General features: G+C 36.4%; 1 protein-coding gene across 4 annotated transcripts in view; it reads left to right on the forward strand.

Annotated features, from left to right (window-relative positions):
- AKAP11 (A-kinase anchoring protein 11) overlaps nucleotides 1–24,308 on the forward strand; it is a 51,503-nt gene extending 27,195 nt beyond the window's left edge. For 3 of the 4 annotated variants that reach the window (XM_012476784.2, XM_012476783.2, XM_012476785.3), the window contains exons 7-12: nucleotides 376–4,870; nucleotides 9,406–9,561; nucleotides 14,142–14,225; nucleotides 14,991–15,037; nucleotides 18,597–18,757; nucleotides 20,177–24,308. In XM_012476784.2, the coding sequence (XP_012332207.1) occupies nucleotides 376–4,870; nucleotides 9,406–9,561; nucleotides 14,142–14,225; nucleotides 14,991–15,037; nucleotides 18,597–18,757; nucleotides 20,177–20,317 (5,084 nt within the window). In that variant the 3' untranslated portion in view covers nucleotides 20,318–24,308. The remainder of the gene's footprint in view (nucleotides 1–375; nucleotides 4,871–9,405; nucleotides 9,562–14,141; nucleotides 14,226–14,990; nucleotides 15,038–18,596; nucleotides 18,758–20,176) is intronic. The other variant, XM_064361780.1, reaches the window with a different exon arrangement.
- Nucleotides 24,309–25,281: the final 973 nt, after the last annotated feature.

A 25,281-nucleotide genomic window follows, 5' to 3' on the forward strand; every position in this document is an offset into this window, starting at 1 on the left:
TTACTTATTTCAGGTTTTCTTATTTAGTTGGTACTATTCACGTACTGGTTATATCAGTAAGTGTCTGGAACATTCCTAGGTTCACATTTCAGAAGAGTTAGCTGGCAGAGTCTCCACAGTAATTTTTCTAACATGCGTGACAGCATGCAAAACATTCCATAGACCAGGTATCCCTAGACATAGAATAAACTGAAATTATTATATAAAAGTATATTTACTTTCAAATGTTACTTGGGTGAATCTTCCTGTTAAAAATATAGTTTAGAAGACACACATGAATATTATATGCTTAAAGTCAGTTTATTCCATAGATTTAAATTAATTTCTGAAAAGTTTTGTTCAAGAATAATTTTTCATTTCATTCTTTTCCTATAGGAATGAACATTACTGTGCTAAGGAGCCAGTGTGACGCTGCTTCCCAGACGGTTACTGGTCATCATTTAGAAACCCATGATTTAAAGATTCTCATTAGCTCTGGGCAACAGAAGTCATTGGCTAAACCCTCAACTTCCTCAATGAATGTCCTGGGACAGAAAGAACTGCCTTCTGTGAAAACTTCAGTCACAACATCAGTTTCAGAGCCTTGGACCCAAAGGAGTTTCTATAGGTCATCTAATGCTTCTGATAAAGACAGTGATTTACAGAAAACATTTTTTTCTTCTTCTCCTGCCTACTCATCTGAATCAGAATGTTCCAGTCCAAGTCCTGTTATATTCTTGGATGAAGAGGGATATCAAAAAAGCTTAAAAGCAAAACTTGAGCTGCCTAAAATTCCTGTGATGAAAGATGACATTGAAGATTCAGACTCAGAAGTAAGTGAATTTTTTGATAGTTTTGATCAGTTTGATGAACTAGAACAAACTTTAGAGACTTGCCTGTTTAACAAAGATCCCATCATCAGGAAGTCTTCTCAGAAGAAAGGGCACAAACATGGAAAATCATGTATGAATCCTCAAAAATTCAAGTTTGATCGTCCAGCTCTCCCAGCTAATGTTAGAAAGCCAACTCCTCGTAAACCAGAATCTCCATATGGTAACCCGTGTGATGCTCCAGATTCTCCTCGCCCAGTGAAGGCATCGGGGGAAGATAGTGGTTTATTTAGCCCTATTCGATCCTCTGCTTTTAGTCCTCTTGGAGGCTGTACTCCAGCTGAATGTTTTTGCCAAACAGATATTGGTGGAGATAGGATTCATGAAAATCATGATTCTGTTTATTACACCTATGAAGATTATGCAAATAGCATTTCATGTGAAGTACTAGACTCAGTTCTTCGTACCCAGCACACTAATGTTCTATCAAATATTGATAGTATTAACCATGGAGAAAGTAAAACTGTAACTTTTAAGCATGGAAACCTTGATCAAAAAAATAAATCTAAAAATAAATCCTTAATGATTAAAGATAGCATTCAAAAATTTGCAGCGGATCTTTTGGAAAAAAGTTTTGGCAGTGCATTTAAAGACTTACAGAAAGGAGTCTCTTCATGTACCAATGCGTTGTGCCACTTAGCCATCAAATTGACATCATCTGTTTTTCAGATGGCATTTAATGAGCTGAGAAGGCAGCGTGCATTTTCACTAAAAGAACGTGCCATTAGTAGCCTCGCTAACTTTTTGGTGAGTGAAGCTTTATCAAATGCCTTAAAAGATTTACAGTATGTAAAGAAGCAGATATTCACAAACACAGTTGCTAGGTTTGCTGCAGATCTTGCTGAAGAGCTTGTTTTTGAAGGCATCATGGAAGTGTGTCAGTTTTCATATCCTCAAACGCCTGCATCTCCACAGTGTGGATCATTTGACTTTGAAGACAAAGTAGTGAAGTCGTATGCAAAAGATTTGTCTGAATCTGTAATACAGGAAGCATTCATTGAGCTATCACAAGTTGATGTGACCTTTACAACAAAGGCAGCAGTTAGTGTCTCTACAGATAATATCAAGTATGTGAGTGCAGAAAGTGTAGTGCCATCGACACAGGCCATCACATTTTCCCCTTCTTTTCACCATCAAGCAATTATGGTGACAAAACCAGTGCAGGAATATAAAAAGGAATACACATTGCAGCAGGCCTTGTTTTGTACTTCTGGAATTGTTACTTCTATACCAGTGCCCTTGGCAGGAAGTGCCCTTCTCCCATATCATATTTCATCTACTGCATGTCAGGCAAAGGCTCTTCTGTCGTCTGATGATAGTAATTCAAATGGTGATTCCGCCCAAGTGCATATTGCCACAAAAAACAGAGAAGAAAAAGCAGCTTGTCTCAGAAATATTTGTTTACCTTCAGAACAGAACCCAGGTAACCAGAATGATTTTAAACCAACTAATGATGATATTGAAATGCAAAGTTCCTCAAAATTGCCAAGTGATCCTGCAATTATTAGCAACTTTTCTGCAGCAATGGTGCATACAATAGTAAATGAAACTTTAGAGTCAAAGACATCATTGGAAGTTACAAAAATGGTTGATGAGCATACAGATTATTTAACTAAATCAGTAAAGGGGAAAACCCCTCCATTTTCCCACTGTGATCAAGCAGTGCTGCAATGCAGTGAAGCTAGCAGCAATAAGAACATGTTTGCTGACCAACTATCTAAATCTATTATTAAACATTCCATAGATAAAAGCAAATCAGTGATCCCAAATATGGATAAAAATGCAGTATACAAGGAAGGCTTGCCTGTTCCTGGAGAAGAATCAAAATTGACACAGGAAAAGTCTCCCACATTTTCTGAGTCTCACAATCACTTAACTCACTGCTCACTTTCAGCTGGAAAGGATTGTGTTCCAGAATGTAAAGGTTCTGTGGCTCATGTGTCTTCCCTAGAGACGCTGCCATCTTGTCCAGCTGTGACAGGTCAGAAACCTGACTTGAAGGAACTTAATAAGGATCAACCACTGAAAAAGCATAACTTGAATAATACATCACTTGAGCCCTTGTCTTTTGGACAGGAAAACCCCTTCCCTCATTCACATACTTTCTCATCTACAGCACTTACCTGTGTAGACGGTTTGCATGTGGAAGATAAACAGAAAGTCAGGGACAGAAATGTAATACCTGATACTCCTCCATCAACTCCTTTAGTACCATCCCAGGCTAGTTCTGAATGGGATATCAAGAAGTTAACCAAAAAGCTTAAGGGAGAATTAGCCAAAGAGTTTGCACCTGCTACACCACCTTCTACTCCGCACAACTCATCTGTTGGTAGTTTGTCTGAGAACGAACAAAATACCATAGAAAAAGAAGAGTTCATGTTGAAACTCATGCGATCTCTTTCTGAAGAAGTTGAGAGTAGTGAAAGTGGAGAGCTCCCAGAAGTGGATGTGAAGTCAGAGCACTCGGGGAAGAAGGTTCAGTTTGCAGAAGCATTAGCTACACACATCCTTTCTCTTGCAACTGAAATGGCAGCTTCCCATTTAGATAGTAAAATAATTCAAGAACCCAAGGTTCAAAGCCCTTGCTTAAATGTGCAAAGTCAGAGAAGTGTCTCGCCTACTTTTTTAAACCCCTCAGATGAAAATTTGAAAATATTATGCAATTTTGCAGGTGATATGGCAGCAGAAGTCATTACAGAAGCTGAGAAAATCACAAAAGTCCGAAGTTGTATGCTTTTCAAGCAAAAGAAGAACAGTTGTTATGTTGATGGTGACCAAGATTATAAAGTAGAAGAGAAGTTGGATTTGGAGGCTGTAGCACACCCAAGAGAAGTGGATCCATTTATTCTTTCATTACCACCAAGTTCTTGTATGTCAGGTCTCACATATAAGTATCCCAGCTGTGAAAGTGTGACAGATGAATATGCAGGTCACATTATCCAGATACTAAAACAGGAAGGTGGTAATAGTGAGTTGATAATGGATCAGTATGCAAATAGACTTGCCTACCGATCTGTTAAATCAGGATTACAAGAAGCAGCTAAGACAACCAAAGTGCAGTGCAACTCAAGAATGTTCCCTGTGCCAAGCTCACAAGTGAAAGCAAACAAGGAACTGTTAATGTTTTCAAATAAAGAGCACCACCAAGAAGCAGATAAAAAAAGTCAAAGAAATGAAGGTTACTTTTGCAAAAATCAACCTTTCGAAAGGACCCAGGATCCATGTAGAAATGAGTGCTCTGAACTGTATACTTTTTCAACTTCTCTTGCTCACAGCATAACAAAAGATGCTACAGAAGAGCTGACAGCCTCTCTAGTTGGCCTACCAAAATCCTTAACAGATTCTTGCTTGTTTGAAAAATCTGGATGTGAAGGAGATAACAAGTGTCCTGTTAAACCAGAATTGCCTAAGTCTCTTCAGCCTCCCTCACAAAATCACAGGTTTTACCACAGCACTGGCAGCTTAAATGGATATGGTTGTGGAGAGAATGTTGTTCAAGCTATAGAACAGTATGCCAAAAAAGTAGTGGATGACACTCTAGAGCTAACTCTAGGATCTACAGTGTTCCAAGTGTCTGAGACCACAAAATCAGCAGACCGGGTCACTTATGCAGAAAAGTTGTCACCTCTTATAGGTCAAACTTGCAGATATTGTGACCTTAAAGAACTTCACAATTGCACTGGAAATTCATCTCAGCACTTTTTCAAACAGGGTTCTCTCCCTAGTAGTAAGCTAGCTTCGAATCCAAAATTTAGCAGCCGCTCTCCGAAATCTAGGATTTTTCATCTCGATGTCCCTCAGATTCATGTTAATCTTGATAAGAAGGCAGTGCTTGCTGAGAAGATAGTTGCTGAAGCCATTGAAAAAGCTGAGCGAGAGCTGAGCAGTACTAGCCTGGCAGCCGACAGTGGGATTGGACAGGAGGGTGCCAGCTTTGCTGAAAGCCTTGCCACAGAAATCATGACAGCAGCTGTCACAAATGTTGGGCATGCTGTTAGCAGGTGAGTTTCACATTTCTTTTGGTCATTAACAATAAATGAAAAGTTAAATATGATCCTATGTCTTAGGTCCTATTCAGAAAGGTATTATTTTTAACCTTACATAAACAAAAATTTTCCCTATTACATTTATGTATTGTTTCATATCCTGCACATGACTTGTATATATGTTGGTCTCCTGATCCCTTTTGAGGGAAGGTGTTATCCATTTACATAGTTGGAAGATGAGGGTTGGAGAAGATAATCGCTTTGTCCAAGTTATTAGAGCTATGAAGTAGGTAAAGTTGAATTAAATAGCTGGACAATTTTATATAGTAGTCCACTCTTATTCTCAGTTTTGCTTTCCTCAATCTGAAAATATTAAATGGAAAATTCCAGACGTAAATGATTCATAAGTTTTAAGTTGCATATTCTGAGTAGTGTGATGAAGTCTTATGCCGTCTCACTCACGATGTGAGTTACCCCTTTGTCCAGTGTATCCACACTGCATGTGCTGTCCACCTGTTAGTCACTTAGAAGGCATCTCAGTTATCAGATCCACAAACCTAGTATGTACAGGGCTTGATGCTATCTGCAGTTTCAGGCATCCACTGGACATCTTAGATCATATCCCCCATGGATAAAGGGATACTATTCTGTAGCAAATATAGAGTATTACCATATTAGTTTACCATTCTGAGATTAAGTTTTTGTATACCTTTCTTCATTACAAAAGTAAGTTTTCTTATAAAGACCATGGTTTAATCAAACTGCCCTGGGGAAGAAAGTGAAAATTCTTTACATACTTAACAGCATTTCTCTTGATCAGTTCACAGTCTAAGGGACATTTCTTTCTGACAGTCCTACGGTGTCCTGTTTTTTAGTAGCTGTCTCTTGTGCTCAGTGATTCTTTTTTTTTTTTTTGAGATGGAATCTCGCTCTGTTGCCCAGGCTGGAGTGTAGTGGCACAATCTCGGCTCACTGCAACCTTTGCTTCCCTAGTTCAAGTGTTTCTCATGTCTCAGCCTCTTGAATAGCTGGGGTTACAGGTGCCTACCACCATGCCCGGCTAATTTTTGTATTTTTAGTAGAGACAGGGTTTCACCAAGTTGGCCAGGTTGGTCTCGAACTCCTAACCTCAGGTGATCTGCACTCCTCAGGCTCCTAAAGTGCTGGTATCACAGGCATGAGCCACGACACCCGGCCATGCTCAGGATTCTATAATAACAACTTAGTGTTTTTCACTTTGAATGTTCTTTGTCCCTGAGAAGACATCAGGACCAACTTGTGTTATTAGTTGACAGGATGATATTTGTAAGTCTTCTGGAAAGAGAAAATGCTTTAAGTTGAGGTGGAATTTAATTGTGTCACATGATATTTCAGGTTTTCGAGTAGCTTCTGTCAAAGCCATGACATGGACTGCCTCTTTTCTTACCCATCTTAAAATAGGGAGGAACAGTTTGGCCAGAATTCTTGAATCCAGTTGCTCCATAGCATCTGCTTGAGATGAGAGATGCTGTAGGTTTCTGGTGGACTAGGAGAGGTCTCTATTTGCCCTAATCAGGCAGCTGCCTTTCTCCTAGAGCAGGGATTGGCAAACTACAATCTGTGGGCCAAATATGGCCCACTGATTGTATATGGACTGCAAGCTAAGAACAAATTTCATATTTTTTTAATGGTTGAAAAAAAAATTGAATGGTATTTTGTGACGTGGAAATTATATGAAATTCAAATTTCAGTATTTATAAATAAATTTTTATTGGGACACAACCATGCTGATTCATTTGCATATTGCTATGACTGCCTTTGCGCTACAATGGCAGAGTTGAGTAGTTGGGACAGAGGCCATATGACCAATAATGCCTGTGTACTTCCTATCTGGCCGGTATTAGTTCATTTTCACATTGCTATGAAGATACCACCTGAGACTGAGTAATTTATAAACAAAGGAGGTTTAATTGACTCATAATTCTACATGACTGGGAAAGCCTCAGGAGACTTACAGTTATGGCACAAGGCAAAGGAGAAGCAGGTACCTTCTTCACAAGGCAGTAGGGGAGAGAGAAAGAGAGAAAGAATAGAGGAGCTATCAGACACTTTTAGAACCAGAGCTCTCATGAGAACTCCCTCGCTGTCTTGAGAACAGCATGGAGGAAGCCATCCCCATGATCCAGTCACCTCCCACCAGGTCCCACCCTGGGGATTGCAATTTGAGATGAGATTTGGGTGGGGACACAAAGCCAAACTATATCATGGCCCTTTATTGAAAACAATTGTGAACCTCTGTCCTAGATCCACATTTTCTTTTTTTACTACATACTAGTTCTTAGTATGATGATAAACGTAAATGGTTAATATTCTCATGAATAAATAACAAATTAGGCCTTTTTACAATTGAAATAATTTTCCTCATACAGGTCACTTCAGGCTGTTTTGCTTTTTACTCCTCCTCAGTCCAGTCCTGTCTGCCCTACACTCCCATCCCCTTTTCCTCCCAGCCTCGTGGAGGAAAAGAGACTGTCCTCTAGATTAAAATGTTTAAGACATCACTCTCAGGGCTAGCAAATGCCTTTGTTATTGATTTCTCAGTTATTTCCACTTTTCATTCTTGGAGTTGGGTGAGTAGACAGCCCCTAAAGTTCTTCCTGTAAGCCAGTGCTGTCCAATTTCAGCTTTTTACTGAGGCTGCTGTAATTCTTTCCTGCTTCTCTTCTTTTCGTAATAATTGTGCTAGAGTTCTGTAAGTGCTGACTAAGGAAAGTTGACTGTAGTGTGTAGAGTTTTAACATTTTTTAATTTCTAAAGTTAAATTTGTCTTTCAAGCTTGAAAGGAGATTCATTCAGATCTATTCTTTAAGGTGTTATTTTGATTATTTCACCTGATGCCCCTTTTTTGTTTGATTCACGAACATGACCATAAATATTTCACAAAGCTGTAATGAACAAAGACGTTGCATGTGAATGTCAAGTGGGGAAATTGTGTGATAGTACGTTTTTATTTATTTTTGTTTTTTTGTAGAGATGAGATCTCACTATGTTGCCTAGGCTGGTCTTGAACTCCTGGGCTCAAGCAGTCCTCCCACCCTAGCTTCCCAAAGTGCTCAGATTACAAGCATGAGCCACTGTGCCTGGCTGATAGTGCCTTTTTAGGTGACAAAACAATTATATTCTGAGCTATGATTCTGAGCCAAAATAACCTCACAGTCATTAAAAACTCTTCTCTGGACCTCATCCTTTGGGTCATTTCAGCCAAAAACCATGAGAAAGTGGCACATATTAGGAAAAGTATTCAAAAAAACAAAGTAGTGCTCTATTATGGTTCAGAACTATAATGTACCTACACTTGGAATGTTCAGTATCATCCTGTATCTTACGAAGTTAGAATAGCTGAAAAATTGGGGACAATTTAGAGGCTATTCTGGGGATACAGAAGTAAATAAAACAGGCAAAAATCTGCATTCTCTTGGAGTTTATGTTATAGTGGAGTAAGACAATAGGTAAGTAAAATACATTGTATGTCACATGGTGGTAAGTGCTTTGGGGAAAAAATCAAGCAAGGTAGGGAGTTAGAGAGTGCTCATGGTGATGGTGGCGGGGGCAGCGGCTGTGGCCATTAGGGCTGATTTACAGTTTTGAATAGGTAGCAAGGGAAGCAATATAGGCAAAGTAATATTTGAGCCAAAAACCAAAGGCAAAGTGAGAATAAGTCATGTGGGAGTCACAGAGAAGAGCATTCCAGGCATAGGGGTGGGACTGTGCATGTTTGGGAATCATTGGAGAGGCTTGTGTTGCTGAAGTGGGAGGAGTGGGCCAGGGATAATAGTAGGATTCAGGTGGATGCTATAAGAGGGGAGAGGGAATATGTTTTAAGGATTTGGACTCTTATTTGGATTGGTGAGAAGGCATTGGAAGGTTTTGATCAGAAGACTGACATTTTTTCTTTTTATGAAAATATCACTTTGAACTACTTTGTTGAACATAAAATATAGTGAGGCAATTATAATAGTTGAGCAGTGAATATACTTTTTTGTGGTGATGGAATAAAAAATATAAATGCCTCTTGAAAAAAATGAAAGGGGTTTTGAGCTATGCTCAAAATCTTGAAGAGATTTGGTTAGTTTGAATATAGGCTTGGTTGACAATACTAGGATTTCTTGAACTACTTTTTTGTTCTTAAAGCCAGAAGTAGACTCCTTTAGTATAAATTAAAGTACTGTTTTAAAAAGCAGATGATAAACTTAGGAACTCCTCCATAGTATCCCCGTTGAAAAATTAACTGCTTTAAATAGAATTTAGAGAAATAATTCTCTAGGGATAGATCCGTAGTAGATTAACAAGGTAAGTTAGGGCTGTTGGTGGGTACCTCAGTTAACTTTGAAATTAATCACTATCCTACATTCTCTTTATTGGCAGACTCAAAGGATTACATGAACCACTGGTCTGACTCTGAATACCATTTCTTGTTTTCATCATCTTTACCATCAAATTGGTAGTCTTGTAAGTTCAGAATCTGGGATGCCTTCAACTTGATTTTTGTTTTCTTTTTTTCCTCTTTTTAGTTCAAAAGAAATAGAAGACTTTCAGTTAACCGAGTCTTTTGGTAGCCAGCAGATGAACCTCAGTATTGGTGATGACAGCACTGGTAGCTGGTCCAATTTAAGTTTTGAAGATGAACACCAAGATGAAAGCAGCAGTTTTCATCATCTAAGTGAAAGGTAACTACACTTTTGCATATAATTGTGTAATTTAGGTCCTCAGATCTCAGAAGCGAGCCATAAATTTGCATTATTATTTAAAAATTCTAAATTTGAAAATCTGCTACTTTTGAAATGTATTTTATTATTCACAATGAATTTTTTAATTGTTTTTAACACTTACTTAATATAGTAATTAGCCCAGCTAATTTTCTTTGGGTGTGCCAATAGTTGATTTGAAAAATATTGCATACATTTAATTTTATGCCTTTTAAGCTTTTCCTAAACTTTTATGAACTTCTGAGGAAAATATTTTTTTTCACTTTAAAAAGGGTGATTTTTTTTCTTTAAAGAACAAGAAAAAGGACAATTATCTCTAAAAGGCATCAAAATAGGCCTGTAATTTTCCTGATATTAGTTAAAATAGTATCTTTTTGGTGGGGCGAGGATCCTTATTTGTCCTGCTGTTAGGAACAAAATGACCTGGAACACTTAGACTTGAATGATTGAAAATACATAAGTCAAAGCCATTATAAAAATGTGATAGCACAAGGCACCTCATATATAACTTTTATTAGTTAACTTTGTTCATAACTGTGTTTGAAATATTTTATTAATTATGAGACAGTTGTTTCTTAAAGTCTTAACTGCTACCTAAAGGCACTTCTGACTAACCTATAAAATTCTATAAAATCTTTATCTTTTCTATAATTGCTCCACTATATTTTATGTTCAACAAAGTAGTTCAAAGTGATGTTTTCATAAAAAAAAAAAATGTCAGTCTTTTGATCAAAACCTTCCAATGGTTTCTCACCAATCTGAATAAGAACGCAAATCCTTAAACTGATAACTGGAAATAATACCATTTGTAGTGGAGTCTTGAGGGAGGAAAGGGTTCTCAGCATACTTCTGGTTTCAGGCATGTGTCAAAGGACCTGTGAACCATCAGTTGAACTTAGCTCTTGGAAATGGCAAACTAGGAGTGGGAAGGAAGGTGACTCTTAGAAGAGGGAATGAGGTAGCATAAGGAAAGGAAATGACTTTTCACCTGATAGAACACTTCATCTTGGGGGATTTTGTTTGATGCTTGGATTAACCTGGAAATATTAACATGTTTATAAAGTATCTATTTCTTCATAGTTTATTATGGTGCTACATAAACCACCAATATTTCTTAAAATCTGGGTCCCAAAAGACAATGTTTAAAACTGGTAGAAGCAAGTGGGGGTAATATCACAAAGCATAATTTGGCCCTTTTCCGTAGCTTTATCTAGAAAAGGATACTAGCATTTAGTTTGTTCTCCCATTTTGAGAAACACAGGCTTCTAGGATTTCAGTGGGGTTGACATTGTTGTCTAGGAACTCCTGGTGTTAAAATGGGAGGCCTAGGTATAGGTAGAGGCTAGCAGCATTAAGAAGACTTGTAGTCAGCTGAACAACTCTGTGCAGAATGTTATCTAATTTGATGAGAAAAAAGGTGTCGTCTTACCATTTTCTGTCCTTGGTTCTGTTCTCTTTAGCATTATTTATTAATGATGTGGAATACTCATTTGTGGATAATTCAACACAGGCTGAAAAAATCCCATTAACAGAACAAAGGTTAAAAAGACCGAATCAGACTGAGGATAAAATAATTACGTTTAACATGGATAAATGCATTTAGGTGCAGAAAACTAATGATTAATATTTGAATTTAAGTGGGGAGCAAACCTGGCTTGATAGCATTTTGTCAGAAAAAGACCTGTGTTTCCATTGACCACAATTGTAATGTGACCTAATATAATGCTTCATGGCATTAAGGTTCTGGCACAGAGAAAAAGTGGGGTCTCCTCCAGGATTGGTGGTGTGCTTGTTGCATATACAGTTTTCAGGGTCTCACCTCCAGAGATGAAGATATATGAAGTCATGGAGGGTTCTGAGAATATGCATGCTTGATAAGCACCGCAGATGATTTCAGTGCAGGTGATTCAGAGACCGAACTTGAAAATATATTGATTTACAAGATATGTGGCATCTTTTGATGACAATTGCTATAGATACTGTTCTTTTCTGATTTTCTGTTCTGCTACAGAGATCAAGGTAGGAGATAAAGACTTTGGCGATTTGGGCTGGGCATGGTAGCTTATGCCTGTAATCCCAGCACTTTGGGAGGCCAAGGTGGGCAGGTCACTTGTGGTCAGGGGTTTAAGACCAGCCTGGCCAACATGGTGAAATCCCCTCTCTACCAAAAATACAAAAATTAGCCAGGTGTTGGGGCAGGTGCCTGTAATCCCAGATACTTGGGAGGCTGAGGCAGGAGAAGTACTTGAACCTGGGAGGCGGAGGTTGCAGTGAACTGAGATCGCGCCACTGCACTCCAACGTGGGCGACAAAGTGAGACTCCATCTCAAAAGAGAAAAAAAAAGATGGCAATTTGGAAACACCTTGCATTTTCATTATAAGCAGGAAGTTCAGTGGAGGGCAACAACTAAAAAACACTAATTTCAGATTTTCAAAAATGTTTAGAAGGACTATATAATTATTTGATCAGAAAAGAACTGGTTTCTGTCTGTGACTGTCTTAAATATTTTAGGTAGTTTGTTATTCTCTTAGGAGTTATGAATTATATTAGGTTAAGAGATGGGGCCAGATTTACAGAATGTTTCAGATAATTTTTGTGAGGTGTATCAGAATTGAGATCAGTCTTAGTATGGCTGAAAGCTACAATAAAACATCTCAGTACTGGACCACTGAAGTACTTATACCAGTGGTTGGAGGGCATGAGTACTCCTGTGCTAGACATAGGAAATATGAAAAGGCATAAAAGAAAGTGATGGAAGCAGTATAGTGTTTCAAGAGTGAAGTAGGAAGACTCTTAAGTGAAGAAATTAAGTTTTTTAAATGTTGGATTAATGTAGAGTGATCATACTTCCCACTTAGGATAGTTTGACTTCTGCTGTTCTGCTGTAATTATTAATGGTGATGTCTTTCATTTAAAAAAAGTGACCTGGTTATATGAAAAATGTATATGGCCACCTAGTTAGAAGGGCATTTTATGAAGAGCGACTTCAAATACCCATTTGGAGGCACAAAGAGTGGGGTGGGAGGATAAGGTTAGAGTGGCTTTGAATTTTTAGTCTTTGCTTTGTTTAGCTGTTTTTTTTAATGTTTATGTAATATGTAGGTGATGGATTTGTATTAAGTGGAAGAATCATTGTGATGGGTAGAAAAATTTTGTATTTTTTTCCTTTGTTATAATCATCCTATTAATAGAAGTAAATAGAGTGTTTGAGATGATTAACTTTCTTTTTCTTCTTGGCTCACAGCTGTCTGTCCATTCTTTATTAGTATATTTTCTCACTTTTAGTTTATCTGACAGTGAACTACATGGGTTTTAATGGTTTTATAAAAGAGCTATATTTGTTTGAACATGTGTTAAAAAGACAATGCTCAGTTTTAACTTTTATTCTCTAATACATTGTGGTTTGTGACAGTTTGATTGTTAGAGTGAATATGACTATGTAAATTATTTAAGATTGCTTGGAAGTGTTTTGGAATTTGAAGTAATCACCTTTTCTTGATAACCATATCAGAATTCACTGATGTACATAAAATCATTTTATGTTTATTTTTTTAGAACAAAAAGTTTGGTTTGTATAAATATTAATTTTTATAATTGCCTAGCCTAAATATTGGGAAATATAGCTGCTTATCACTGCAAACTAATGTGCTTACTAATGATTTTAATAATTAGGAATGATTAGAATTTTTAAATTGCATGTTGAAAGTTTTAATCTGAAAATTTAAATTTAATTTTATTTCTGAACAAGGTTGCTTTTTAAAAAAATTGCTTTGCTGCAGTTTCAGAAAATACCTGCTTTCTTCTTCAGTTGATTAGGTAGTATAAGAAGTTACCTGTGTGTGGCATTAGTGACTGGCCAACCAGACAAGCATAATGCTTGATTAAGCCTTGGCTATTCTAGCTTCATTCTGAAGAAAATTTATGATATTTGCCACCTATGAATTATACGTAATATGTGAAATGCAGATAATTGACATAATAGTATTTTAAAGTCTGAAAGCATGTTTTCTCCAAATAGTTAGAAAAGGTATGTTTGGTCTATGCCTTAGAGCCTTCTATCCCATCTCCCCCCTCCCCCACATCCCCTCACCCAAACCTGTCACTGCTTTCATTATCTAGAGACCTGAGAGAATGTTAACCTGTTATTTTTTTTAAACTTTATCCAAATGAAAGGGTATTAGCATTTCACAAATTATATTTCAAGACAGTCCTAAGACATTAATTTTCCTGTGAAACTTACTACTCTATGCATTCATTTGCTGTTTGTCCTAAAAGCCATTCTGTTAATCTGTAAAATATAAGTTTAGATAATTTTCATGATCTATTGAGAAGAAAGAAAAAAAATCCAGAATCTCTGAACTTGTCAGGCACCTTTTAGAGTAGCGGTGATGATCTCTCTCCACTCTGTGGATATTCCCCTTCATTGTGGCATCTTCAGAACATCTGCAGTTATCAAGAACAGAAGCTGTTCCAAGGAAAACAAAGGTCTTCTCTACTATTCATTTTCTAGTTCAGCTCTGTTCTTTTCTTCCTCTGGCAGTAATGGTAACAGCAGTAGCTGGAGCAGTCTTGGTTTAGAAGGAGATTTGTATGAGGACAATTTATCCTTTCCAACATCAGACAGGTTGGTCCAGTCTAGAAACTTAAAAACTGATGAGTCTGTCACCACTAATGCATGATGTCATATTCTTCAAAGAATGTGGGTTACAGTGCCAGTATGTATCAACCTGCTTTTCTCCTATATTTTTACATGATTCTGCTTGATGAATTCACATCTAATGAAAAAATTCAACTATGCTAAGATATGACTAACATCTAATTGCAAAATGCGTCACTGTTATGCATGTGTTGCTCTGCTTGCTAGTTTTCATTCTACCAGTTATTTCATTCAAAAGAGCTTGCTTCCTACAGGATTTCTGTGAGGTTTTTTTTGTTGTTGTTATGTTTTATTTTTGTATGTGATTTTATTTTATATATAAGAAAAGTGTAGGTGAAAAGTGTTTTTACTGTATTAAAAATATGTATAAATTGTATCAGATAAATCATTAGCAAATAATTATTCTGGCATTCTATGATATTCAAATGCTATATTAGTAGACTATTTCAACTTTAAATGGTTTTAAATTGAATATTATGAAATTACATGGCACCAGATATCATGGTAAGATAGGATTTCTTGGTTTTGATAACTTTAGGAATCATTTGCAATTCAGATTTTAACATGAAATGATGTGAGAAGCAAAGCTTCCTTTTTTAATTGTCATTTCTCCCCTTTCTAAATGTCATGTCATATGTAACATTCATTCCTTACCACATTTTTAAGAATTTGTTTTGATACCATTATTAATTAAAGTGTTTTTTTAACTGCTTCTGCTACTTTGTTCATAAGTGATGACCCAGATGATAAAGATGAAGAGCATGAGGATGAAGTAGAAGGTAATTGATGATTTGTTTTTCAAAGTGTTGGCATGTCTTTTGTATAAGGTTTCCTAGAAGAGTCCATATGCATTTTAATTCGATAGGCTATGGGTTGTGTAAAACATTATAAATCAAGGTATTCTTGAACTAGTTTTCTTTGTCCACTTTTAGATTTTTCATTTAGCAGTTTTATTTGATTGCTACACTAATGAAATTCTCATTGGTGTAAAGAAATACTGGGCAGGCGTGGTGGCTCATGCCTATAATCTCAGCACTTTGGGTGGCTGAATCAGTTGAGGCCAGGAGTTCAAGACCAGCCTGGCCAACATGGTGAAATCCCATCTCTACTAAAAATACAAAAATTAGTTGAGTATGTTGGTGGGTACCTGTAATCTCCGCTATTTGGGAAGCTGAGGCACAAGATTCACTTGAACCTGGGAGGCGAAGGTTGCAGTGAGCCAAGATCATGCCACTGCATTCCATCCTGGGTGACAGTGCCAGAGACTTTGACTCAAAAAAAAAAAAAAGGAATACTTTATGAGAATTATTTGATTATTTGAGAGAAATTTATTACAATCTCTCTATATAATTATTTTCAAAATATAAAAGCTAAAATTCTTACTCAGTGGTAAGATAATTTGTTATAACAATGACATATTATTTTTCATAATATTTTCCTTCCAAACTGGTAACTTGTAGAATTAGGGTTTTATGTCAAACTTACATGAATTAGTAAGTAATATTTTTACTTACTTTGTTTAAAAGATATTTCTAAATTAATTCTTCTTCCCTCCCCCAGTTCTAGTCCTTCACTCACACATACACATATTTGAAGAAAATACTAAGATCCTTCCTTAATGAACATAGTTTCAAGTATGTCAATACTAGATATCATTGGCCACAGAGTTTTGGACCATGGTTTGTAATCCTTAATTCATATATTAGAATATCTGAGTGAATTTAGAAACTTTACTTTGAAGCTGAGTGTTCATTATATTCAGATGGTTGTTGAATTTTTTCCTAACAGTCTTATTTTTTTCTTAATTTTGAAAATACCAATAATGTCTTCTATAAAGTGGCACATATAAATTAAAAATGTTTATACTCTATGAGATACTTGTTTTTGAACCAGTAATTTTTAAAAAATTGCTTCTCTAGGAGTGGGCAAACAGAAAATAGCTAAAAAGAATTTCTCGAAATTTACTTTATGACACCTGAATTTTTAGTCAGTTTAACATCTTGTTTAGGGAAATCACATCCCAATTTTTAAGCTGCAATCTTCAGACTTAAGATTGTTATTTTTTTTAGTTTTAATAAGCCTCTGTAAGTACACATTCTTTGTATAGCGCTTCTAGAAGTCAGTTTTTCTCATCAGATATAAAGTCAAAATAGGGCAATATTTTTAGTGTTATTGATATTTGATATTGAGATTTCCCCATTGCAATATTTGCTTCATTGTTGTTCACTAAAAAAGTATTGACTTTTTAAATAAAAGTTGTATGCCTTTTCTCAAGTAACACCTATGAACAGAGTTATTCCAAAGGCTATACATGGTATAAATGCATGTGGTAAGCATTGTCTAATGAACTAGTGATTGCTTAACTAGCTGTACTGAGGAATGATTAAGAAAAAAGAAATTAGTGACTTCTGTAAAGAGAGAGCCGTTTGGAGGTTCTTATAGACCAGGCAACCAGGAGTCCTGAACTGAGAAAACACCAGCAGTATAGAGAAGCAGTAGGGTAATTAGCTTCCAGCCCCCTGAGCTCCACAGGATTGCACAATGGCCCAGAGACCATGTCTTGTACTGTGGTATACCAAACCTATTTTTGATTGAGAGTATTTGAGAGAGGGAAGGGAAAAGACAATACATTTATTTTTAGAGAGTAACGTGAACCAAATCTTTTTAATTAAAAAATTAGGGACAACACAAATCCTAAAAATAATTAGTAGTGGTCTAGAATGGCCTGCAAACTGTAGCAGAGAATCAGAGACATCTATCAACAACCTTTCCATTATGGGTACGTGTTGGCATGATGTCTGCCAACATGCCCTGGTGCTCACCTCTTGTAGTGTGTGTTGAGTAATGGAGGGGTCCTGGTCTCAGCACTCCTTATTGCTCAGGTATCATTAAGCAACATGAATGTTAGACGCATAATATTGGCCCACAAGTCATTATTTCCATCAACAGAGATGGATCTTTCTTTGTGATGAAAACATAATTATCATACAGAAAGAAAATAAATTTGAGATAATTTTGATACTAGGAGTATACCGGAAAATTCCCTGATCTGGCTTTTGGTTGAATATGGCATTTCCCCTCAGTTTTGTCTGAAGAATGAAGTGATTAAGAGCATGGAGGCCGGGCATGGTGGCTCATGCCTGTAATCCTAGCACTTTGGCTGAGGCAGGCAGATCACGAGGTCAAGAGATCAAGACCATCTTGGCCAACATAGTGAAACCCCATCTCTACTAAAAATACAAAAATTGGCTGGGCATGGTGGCACGCACTTGTAGTTCCAGCTACTCAGGAGGCTGAGGCAGGAGAATCGCTTGAACCCAAGATGTGGAGGTTGCAGTGAGCCGAGATTGCACCATTGCACTCCAGCCTGGTGACACAGCGAGACTCTTGTCTCAAAAATAAAACAACATGGAGCCAGACTGCCTGTGTAAATGTCCTGGCTCAGCCACTTCCCCACTGGAACACTCTGGGGCATTCTTTGCCTCTGATCCCTCACCTGTAGAATGGAGATGATGATAGTTTCTATCTCATAGAGTAGTTGTGTAGATTAAAGGAGTTTGTACATATAAAGAACTTTAGAACAATATTTAGGATGGAATATGTGCTGCACAAATGTTGCTGCTCTTCTTTGAGATTTTTCTTTTTATGTGTATGTGTGGGGTGGGAGTTTTTTTGTTTTGTTTTGTTTTTGTTTTTGTTTTTGTTTTTGAAACAGAGTCTTACTCTGTTGCCCAGGCTGGAGTGCAGTGGTGCCATCTCAGATTACTGCAACCTCCACCTCCTGAGTTCCAGCAGTTCTCGTGCCACAGCCTCCTGGGTAACTGGGACCACAGGTGTGTGCCACTACGCCCAACTAAATTTTACATTTTTTGTAGAGATAGGGTTTTACCATGTTGACCAGGCTGGTCTTGAACTCCTGGCCTCAAGTGATCTACCCACCTCATCCTCCCAGAGTGCTGGGATTACAGGCCTGAGCCACCATGCCCAGCCTCATTTTTATTTTTATTGTAATGATAGCTTTATAGTTGTATTTTCTCTCTAACCCATTGGGCATAATTTATATCAAATTATGGCATTTATAGAACTTGAATTCAGTACATTAAAATGGTGGCTTATATTTTTGCAATCGATAAATGATCAAAGTTGTTCCTTTGTTTTACATTATTTTGCCCTTTTAAAGAAATATTGTGGTTGAGGTTATGGTGTGGTTAGGAAAAGATGGATTTTTTTTCACCATTCATTTGAATCCTGAGAAAATAGTTGTATCTACTTGACAACCAGAGTATTGAGAATCAAATTGATGAGTTTTATTTTATATTGTTTACATTTAAATATTAGGTTTAGGGCAAGATGGAAAGACAATGCTAATTACGAATATTGACATGGAGCCATGCACAGTAGACCCCCAGCTAAGGATTATTCTTCAATGGCTTGTTGCCTCTGAGGCTGAAGTTGCAGAACTTTATTTTCATGACTCTGCAAAGAAGGAGTTTATGCTAGTAAGTACCTACCTTATAGAGCGTGAGGATACATTTAACAGTATATGATGTTCTTGTCGTGTGGTTGGTCTAACAAGATGCCTGGTGTTGGCAGAGTGGTTAAATGCTTAGGCTGTAGTGTTCAACAGTTTGGGTTCAGACATCAGCTCTGCCTCTTTCTAGCAGTATAATCAGAGACAGTTTCACCAGTCTGTCTCATTGCCCTTAACTGCACTATGGAAATGAATATAGAACCTACCTTACAGGGGTTTGTGAGGATTAACTATAATGTTAAAAAAAAAGCTTAGTCTAATGCCTGACATAACACTGTGCTCTCAAAGGTAGGTGCTATTAATAAGCATTGTGTGTGTTCCTATGGAAAAAAAAATGAACTATTCTCTATATTTAATTGATTCATAATTGTACCTAGTAATTAATATGTCTCTTTCTCTGATAATCCAGTTTCATTCACATGAGAAGCTGTCATAATCAAAAGCTGATAAAAGTTTAAACAAGATGCTTACTATGTGCCAAGCACCTTATTAGTCAAGATTTTCAGTATGCAGTCTTAAGGTTTTTGTTCCACAAGTTTCTTTATTAGAACTTTCCTTTTGGTGTGGTGCAAATATTCCAGTTGAGTGTGGTGATGGTTGCATTCAACTTGGAGAACATACTAAAAGCCATTGACTAAGACGCTTTGGGTGAATTGTATATTGTGTGAATTTTATCTCAATAAAGCTGTTTTTAAAAAAAGTTAAGCATATATATGTTACACAAAATTAAAGTAGTTTTTCAGAATTTAACTTACAGATCTTTCAAAACCTAAGAACTTTTATGGAACTTAGTAGAAAAAGAAATGAGCAAAGGCATGTCATGAGTGGTAACAAGAAGATTTATTTAAACCTGTATTTATTTGTTTATTTTTGTTGTTGTTGTTGAAACATGAACATTCCCTAACTTAGAAAGCCATGTTTCCGTTGAGGCTAGAGTGTCTGTTCCAGAAAAATACCACACTATATGTTGTGTATGTTGTGGAAGGAAAATCCACATCCTTTTATTAAGCTTGATGTTGTCTTTGTTATTTTATGTTCTAATTGAGGGTGTGGCAGTTGTATTTAGTTAGGTGAAGAATTTCCTGTAGAGACTCAGCCTCTGCACACTCATGCAGACTATCCGCTTGGTGAGGTTGGTGGAGTTCTGTCTCCAGCGATCCCAAAGTGTCGTTCTCTGGAGGAGATGTGTTTATAAAGGGGAAGAAGGGAAAATGTTTAGTTTGGGTAAAGGGGTGGCGGTTTAGAGGGGAAGACCTTGTTATAACTAGGAAACAGTATTTAATTGTAAAGAGCAGTATTCTTAGTTTCAGTTAATATTGAAAATAAAAATAAAAGCTTTGTTATAAAATGGTTTTTGGTTAATGTTTGACACATCTTTCTTTCTTAGCTTTCAAAACGGTTACAAGAGAAAGGATGGAAAGTGGGAGACCTCCTGCAGGCTGTGCTTCAGTACTATGAAGTGATGGAAAACGCTTCCAGTGAGGAGAGATGCAAGTCATTGTTTGATTGGCTCCTGGAAAATGCATAGAACAAACCCCAAACCAGCATATTTTAGTATTTGTTTGGGGTGGGGAACAAACCAATAAAGATGATTAGGATAAAATTTGAGTAGTGAGTATTAACAGTGAAGTCAATTGGGAGGAAAGTAAATATAGCTTTCTAAGCACTTTGTGTTATCACTTGGTGTATATAGTTCATACTTTTGTAATCTCTGTCAAAATAACTATCTTCATTCTTCTATACATGTGTGTAGTGTGTCAAGACCCTAAGAACATGTAATTGAAGGAAGGTCTAACCATGGGGTGTTCAGGGGCATTGTCTGACCACATTCTTTTTGTATCCAAGTAGTGCTGCTAGAAACTGCACTGAAGTGGCTGAGGATAGGTTCCAGTGATAGAGTTATAATTTTGCTCCTTTGCAAACAAAGGGTATCTAATTAATAACTAGTCTGACATCAGAAAATAAAAGTGAGGCTAATTTTTTAAAATTTCTAGTAGATTTTTGATCTTTCTTTCCTGCTTTTAAAAATCAGTTTCATTTTCATAGTTCAGCTATTAGTGGCTTTATTTCCCCAAACTATTTAATTTCTTAGTAGAAACATTAGTATTTTAGGTTTCTATAAACACTGTAAGTGATAGTTTCCCTCATCCTTTCATCAAATAGCATTATTTGTCAACGCTGCCAGTCGTTCTGGCATGAAAGTGATTTTGTGTGTGGGGGGAAGGGGCGCACGCATGCGTGTGTGTGTGTGTGTGTGTGTGTGTGTGTGTAAAGGAGTACTTGAACCTTGCTAGTTTGTTCCCTCTTTTATTTTACTGTTTTCTTTTTAGAAACCCACTGTTAAAATTTAAAAAGGTGCTTTAACATAAAATGTCTATAAGGATTGTGCAGTAAGAATGTTTATTCCTCTTTTTGAACAGTTTTGGGTTCCCAACTTATCTTACAGGTGAAAATGTAAATTGTAAAACATGTTGGAATTTTAAAAATTAATGTTAATGTGGAAATGCATTTAGAAAAGCCCAATAGTTTTTATTGTTGGATTTTTGAAAAAACTTTAATAATGCGGCTTTTTTCTAGAAAAATTGGGATTTTTTTCCCCCTGATAAAATGTATCTACAGTATCTTGTCAAGTTCTCTGACATGATCTTTCTGGGCTCTACACTTCCTACTAGTTTGTCTCCAGACACTGCAAGTGGACATGAATAGAGGACCAAGATTGTGTCTTGCTTTTGTCTCTCTCTCCCCTCCTCCTGACTCTCCCCAACCATTCTCTCTCCCCTGCCCCTGTTCTTTCCCCCTCCCTCTGCACTCTCCCTCCTCCCCCCACTGTGTCTCACCTCCCCCAATTCTCATTCACCTCCCCCGATGTCCTGTGTATGTGTGGGTGTGTGGTTGTGTGTAAATGTTGGTTTTTCCAGTACTGGATTTTGTAATCTAGGATAAATCACTTTTTGTGGGGGCTTTGATTTTACTCCGTTACATTTTCATTTTTTCTGAGCACTAACTGTTCTGAAAGCTGCACAAAACATAGAAGACATAGCACCTGCCAGGGAATAGGGAATAAGGGCACTTACATTAATGTGAATTAGAAATTGTGGTATAGACATACGTTTTATAATGAAAGATTCAAATTTGCTTTTTAGGAAAAATGCCAAAAGCTATTTAAATAGTTTGAGGTTACATTGTAGGTTTTGATTTTTCTCAATTTAAGATGCAGAAATAGAGCAAGCCTTAAATATCAAGTTTCCTAAAGTTTCTTCAAGTATTTTTTAAGGTGGAGAAATGCAAGAATTGTATAACCAGAATTGTTTCTGCCTTTAGCTTTTAAGAACTTGAGATGTGGCAGCACTGGACTGGGTTTTTAAATGTTAGGACGAGGAATGTTTGCTCTTGGTAATTATGAATTGATTATTATGTTGAGAATGCATTTTTACAAGTATCTAACTATCAAATTGTGTTTAGTAACTTGAGTGTATCAACAGCAAAATAGAGTTCTGAATTTCTTTTAAACTAAAGTGATGATATATTATTTTGTAAAACTTTCTGTGTTTGAAAATGTTTATTTCTGTTTATGGCGTAATAATTCTGGGATGAGGCTTTTCTGATTCTCTTTGCATTTTGCTGGAGCTGTGCTGGCTTCAGCATTTCCATATTTAACCACTACATAATGATAGACCAGTTATTGGGTATTAGCATGTGTGGTAATAATAGTGGAACTTCACATTTACATCAGTTCAGTGCAGGGGCATAGAGAAAAACATTAAATATTGGCGGATGTGAAAAGCAGTGTGAGTTAAAAATATAAAATATTGGCAGATGTGAAAAGTGTCAAACTTCCTCATATAGAGAAAAGAACTTTGAGTTTAGAGTAGTATCTTTTAATGAAGTATAGTCTAAATTTAACTTTCTTTAAAAGCACTTTGTGGTTTTTCCAAAGATGTTCTAGATCTGTTTGGTTGCTCTATAGTCAAACAGCTCTTTTGAAGACAACTCTCTTATTTTATTACAAATTGGCTTGATGTATTTATACTGTAACATTGTAATATTGCTGTTCTGTACATTTTGGCCCTTATGAAGTCTGTCTTACTCAAAACTGTCAAAGTTTTGATGTGCATTGAGCTGAATTATCTGTTTACCAGTTTGAAAACCTTCAAGTGATATGTGGAAAAAAAGTTAATGAGACCTCTGATAAAGGTTTTCAGAATCTCGTTCACACCAAAATGTGGCAGTTCTTTCATCTTTTCCTAAGCCAAGTTAAAATTACATGTATATTTTTGGTGTTAAGGTTGATTTTTAAAATGCTTCCTGATTTATACAAAAGGAATGGTTCCTTTATAAATCGCAGAAGAAAATGACAATATCTGTTGGGTGTTTGATACAGTTTAATGGCATTATAAAACCTTTAAGAGGATTCGTTTGGTGAGTATATATGGTAACATCTTTACACTTTCAAAATTTTTCCACTTACCCTTTCAGTTATTTGTCTAAGTTAATTCAATTCATAATACTTTAGTTTTGCTCCAACATGGGCTCTATGTTGCTGGTAATAGAATTTACTTACTAAATGCACTATGTATAAAGATAGTTGAACCATCTGACTTTGACATTAGATGACTTTGACATTAGTGCATGTTTCCCAGATGCAGAGTTTAACCTTGATTCTTCATCAGAGTCCAGATTTAAATGTCTACTTAATTATTTAGCTGATACGTTCCACAATTAATATATTCAATTTCCCATCAGTATATCACTTTAAATTCTATGTTTTTCTAAGGAAACTTTCCATAGAATTTTTAAAAACTGATGCATCCATACTCAGGGTGTAGGGAGAATACTTTGCATTTAAAAACCCTGTCCACCTGTCACCAGCACAATTCGAGCTTCATTGAGAATTTAGAAAAATTGTACTAAAGTGAAATGCATTTTTTCTCATTTTCAGCAAAACTCCTCTAAGCATTTACTCATTTGCTGTATTCATGCCTGAAGATGTGGATACAGAATTAGTCACTTTTGTCACTTTATTTATTTATTATTTTTTTAACCATCTGTGTACATTCCTTTCATAGGGTAGAATTGTAGTTCTGGAGGTTCTTACTTTGTTTTTGTTGTAATGTTTGAATACTATTTAATATCCGGTTTTAATATTGCTGGATTTGCTACCTTTGGTTACTTGTGCAGTGTTAAAAGTGATCCACTTTCTTGTTTAATATGCCAGATACATAGCAAAAGCAGCTTGGAATAATTATAGCTGTTTATTTGGCTGTGCTTGGTTACTACATTATGATCTTGTACTGTGTAACAGTAACTCTTTTTTGCTCTTCAGTAATTTAATATGTTCACTTAACAAAATATAAACTTTGAGATGCACTAAAATTTTGTTTTAGCAGTGGCTCAAAAAATTTCAGAAATTACTTTTGTAATTATTTGCAATTAATTGTTCTTTTATCTTACAATTGTTTAAGCCTGTGATCTTTCTTCTCCCAACTAAGAGTTCTTCAATAAATTTAAGAAATATCTGGTCTTGGTTTTCATTCTATAATATCTCATTAGTTGCTGTGTACTTTGACAGACGACCATGTAAGAGGACCGCAGTGCTGGATCATAGTTGTGAGAACAAGAAAGGTTAGAAATATTTTCAGCTCAACACTAGAGTCTCCCTACTTGTAGATGCCCTGAATGAGGACATAGTGACTTAAAAGGCTGGCTGCCCAACCTGTTTTGTATTTAATGCAAAGCAGAATATTATGGTTGCCTTGAATATGAACATAGCTATGAAATTCTTCTGGCCTGGTTTGAACACTTTTTCTGTAGTAAGACCTTACCTTTGTTAAACCATGTACATGAGATACTTAAAAGTTAGCCGCTTTATATATATATATATATAATTACTAATGGATTTGACTTTGTCTTAAGAATTTTTCTTTCCTTTTAAATATTCTATTTTTAGAGCACTTTTAGGTGCACAGCAAAACTGAGTAGAAAATATAGAGCTCCCATATACCCTCTTCCTCCAGCCTCCTTCACTGTCAGCATGCCCCAAAGGAGTGGGACATTTGTTAGAATCTGTGGACCTACATTAACACACATGCCATTATCCAGAGTCCTTAGTTGACATTAGAGTTCACTTGTGCATTCTGTGGGTTTGAACAAATGCATAATTATATGTACCTAACACTAATATCATACAGATAGTTTTACTGTGCCCTATCAATGTAATTTAAACCCAGAAATTAGGAAATGGTTTTAAAATTTTTTTCATGAATGATTTAAAATGCTAGGAAATAAACAATGAGAAGGTTTGGGTGTAAGTGCACCCCAGTTGCTAAGAAAACCAGAAGAGCTGGCAAGAAGTAAGCAAGATTCCATAGACTATAATGCCAAAAAGGAAATATGGCTCCAAAGGAATGGGAAATGTGGCAAAGGACATCTGACAGTTTTACACAGAGGGATCTTATGTGATTTGTATCTTAGGACAGAGAGGAAGGTGAGGGA

The sequence above is a fragment of the Aotus nancymaae genome, unplaced genomic scaffold (genome assembly GCF_030222135.1).
Source record: "Aotus nancymaae isolate 86718 unplaced genomic scaffold, 86718_ANA_hifiasm-v0.15.2.pri h1tg000043l, whole genome shotgun sequence".
Classification (NCBI taxonomy): domain Eukaryota; kingdom Metazoa; phylum Chordata; class Mammalia; order Primates; family Aotidae; genus Aotus; species Aotus nancymaae.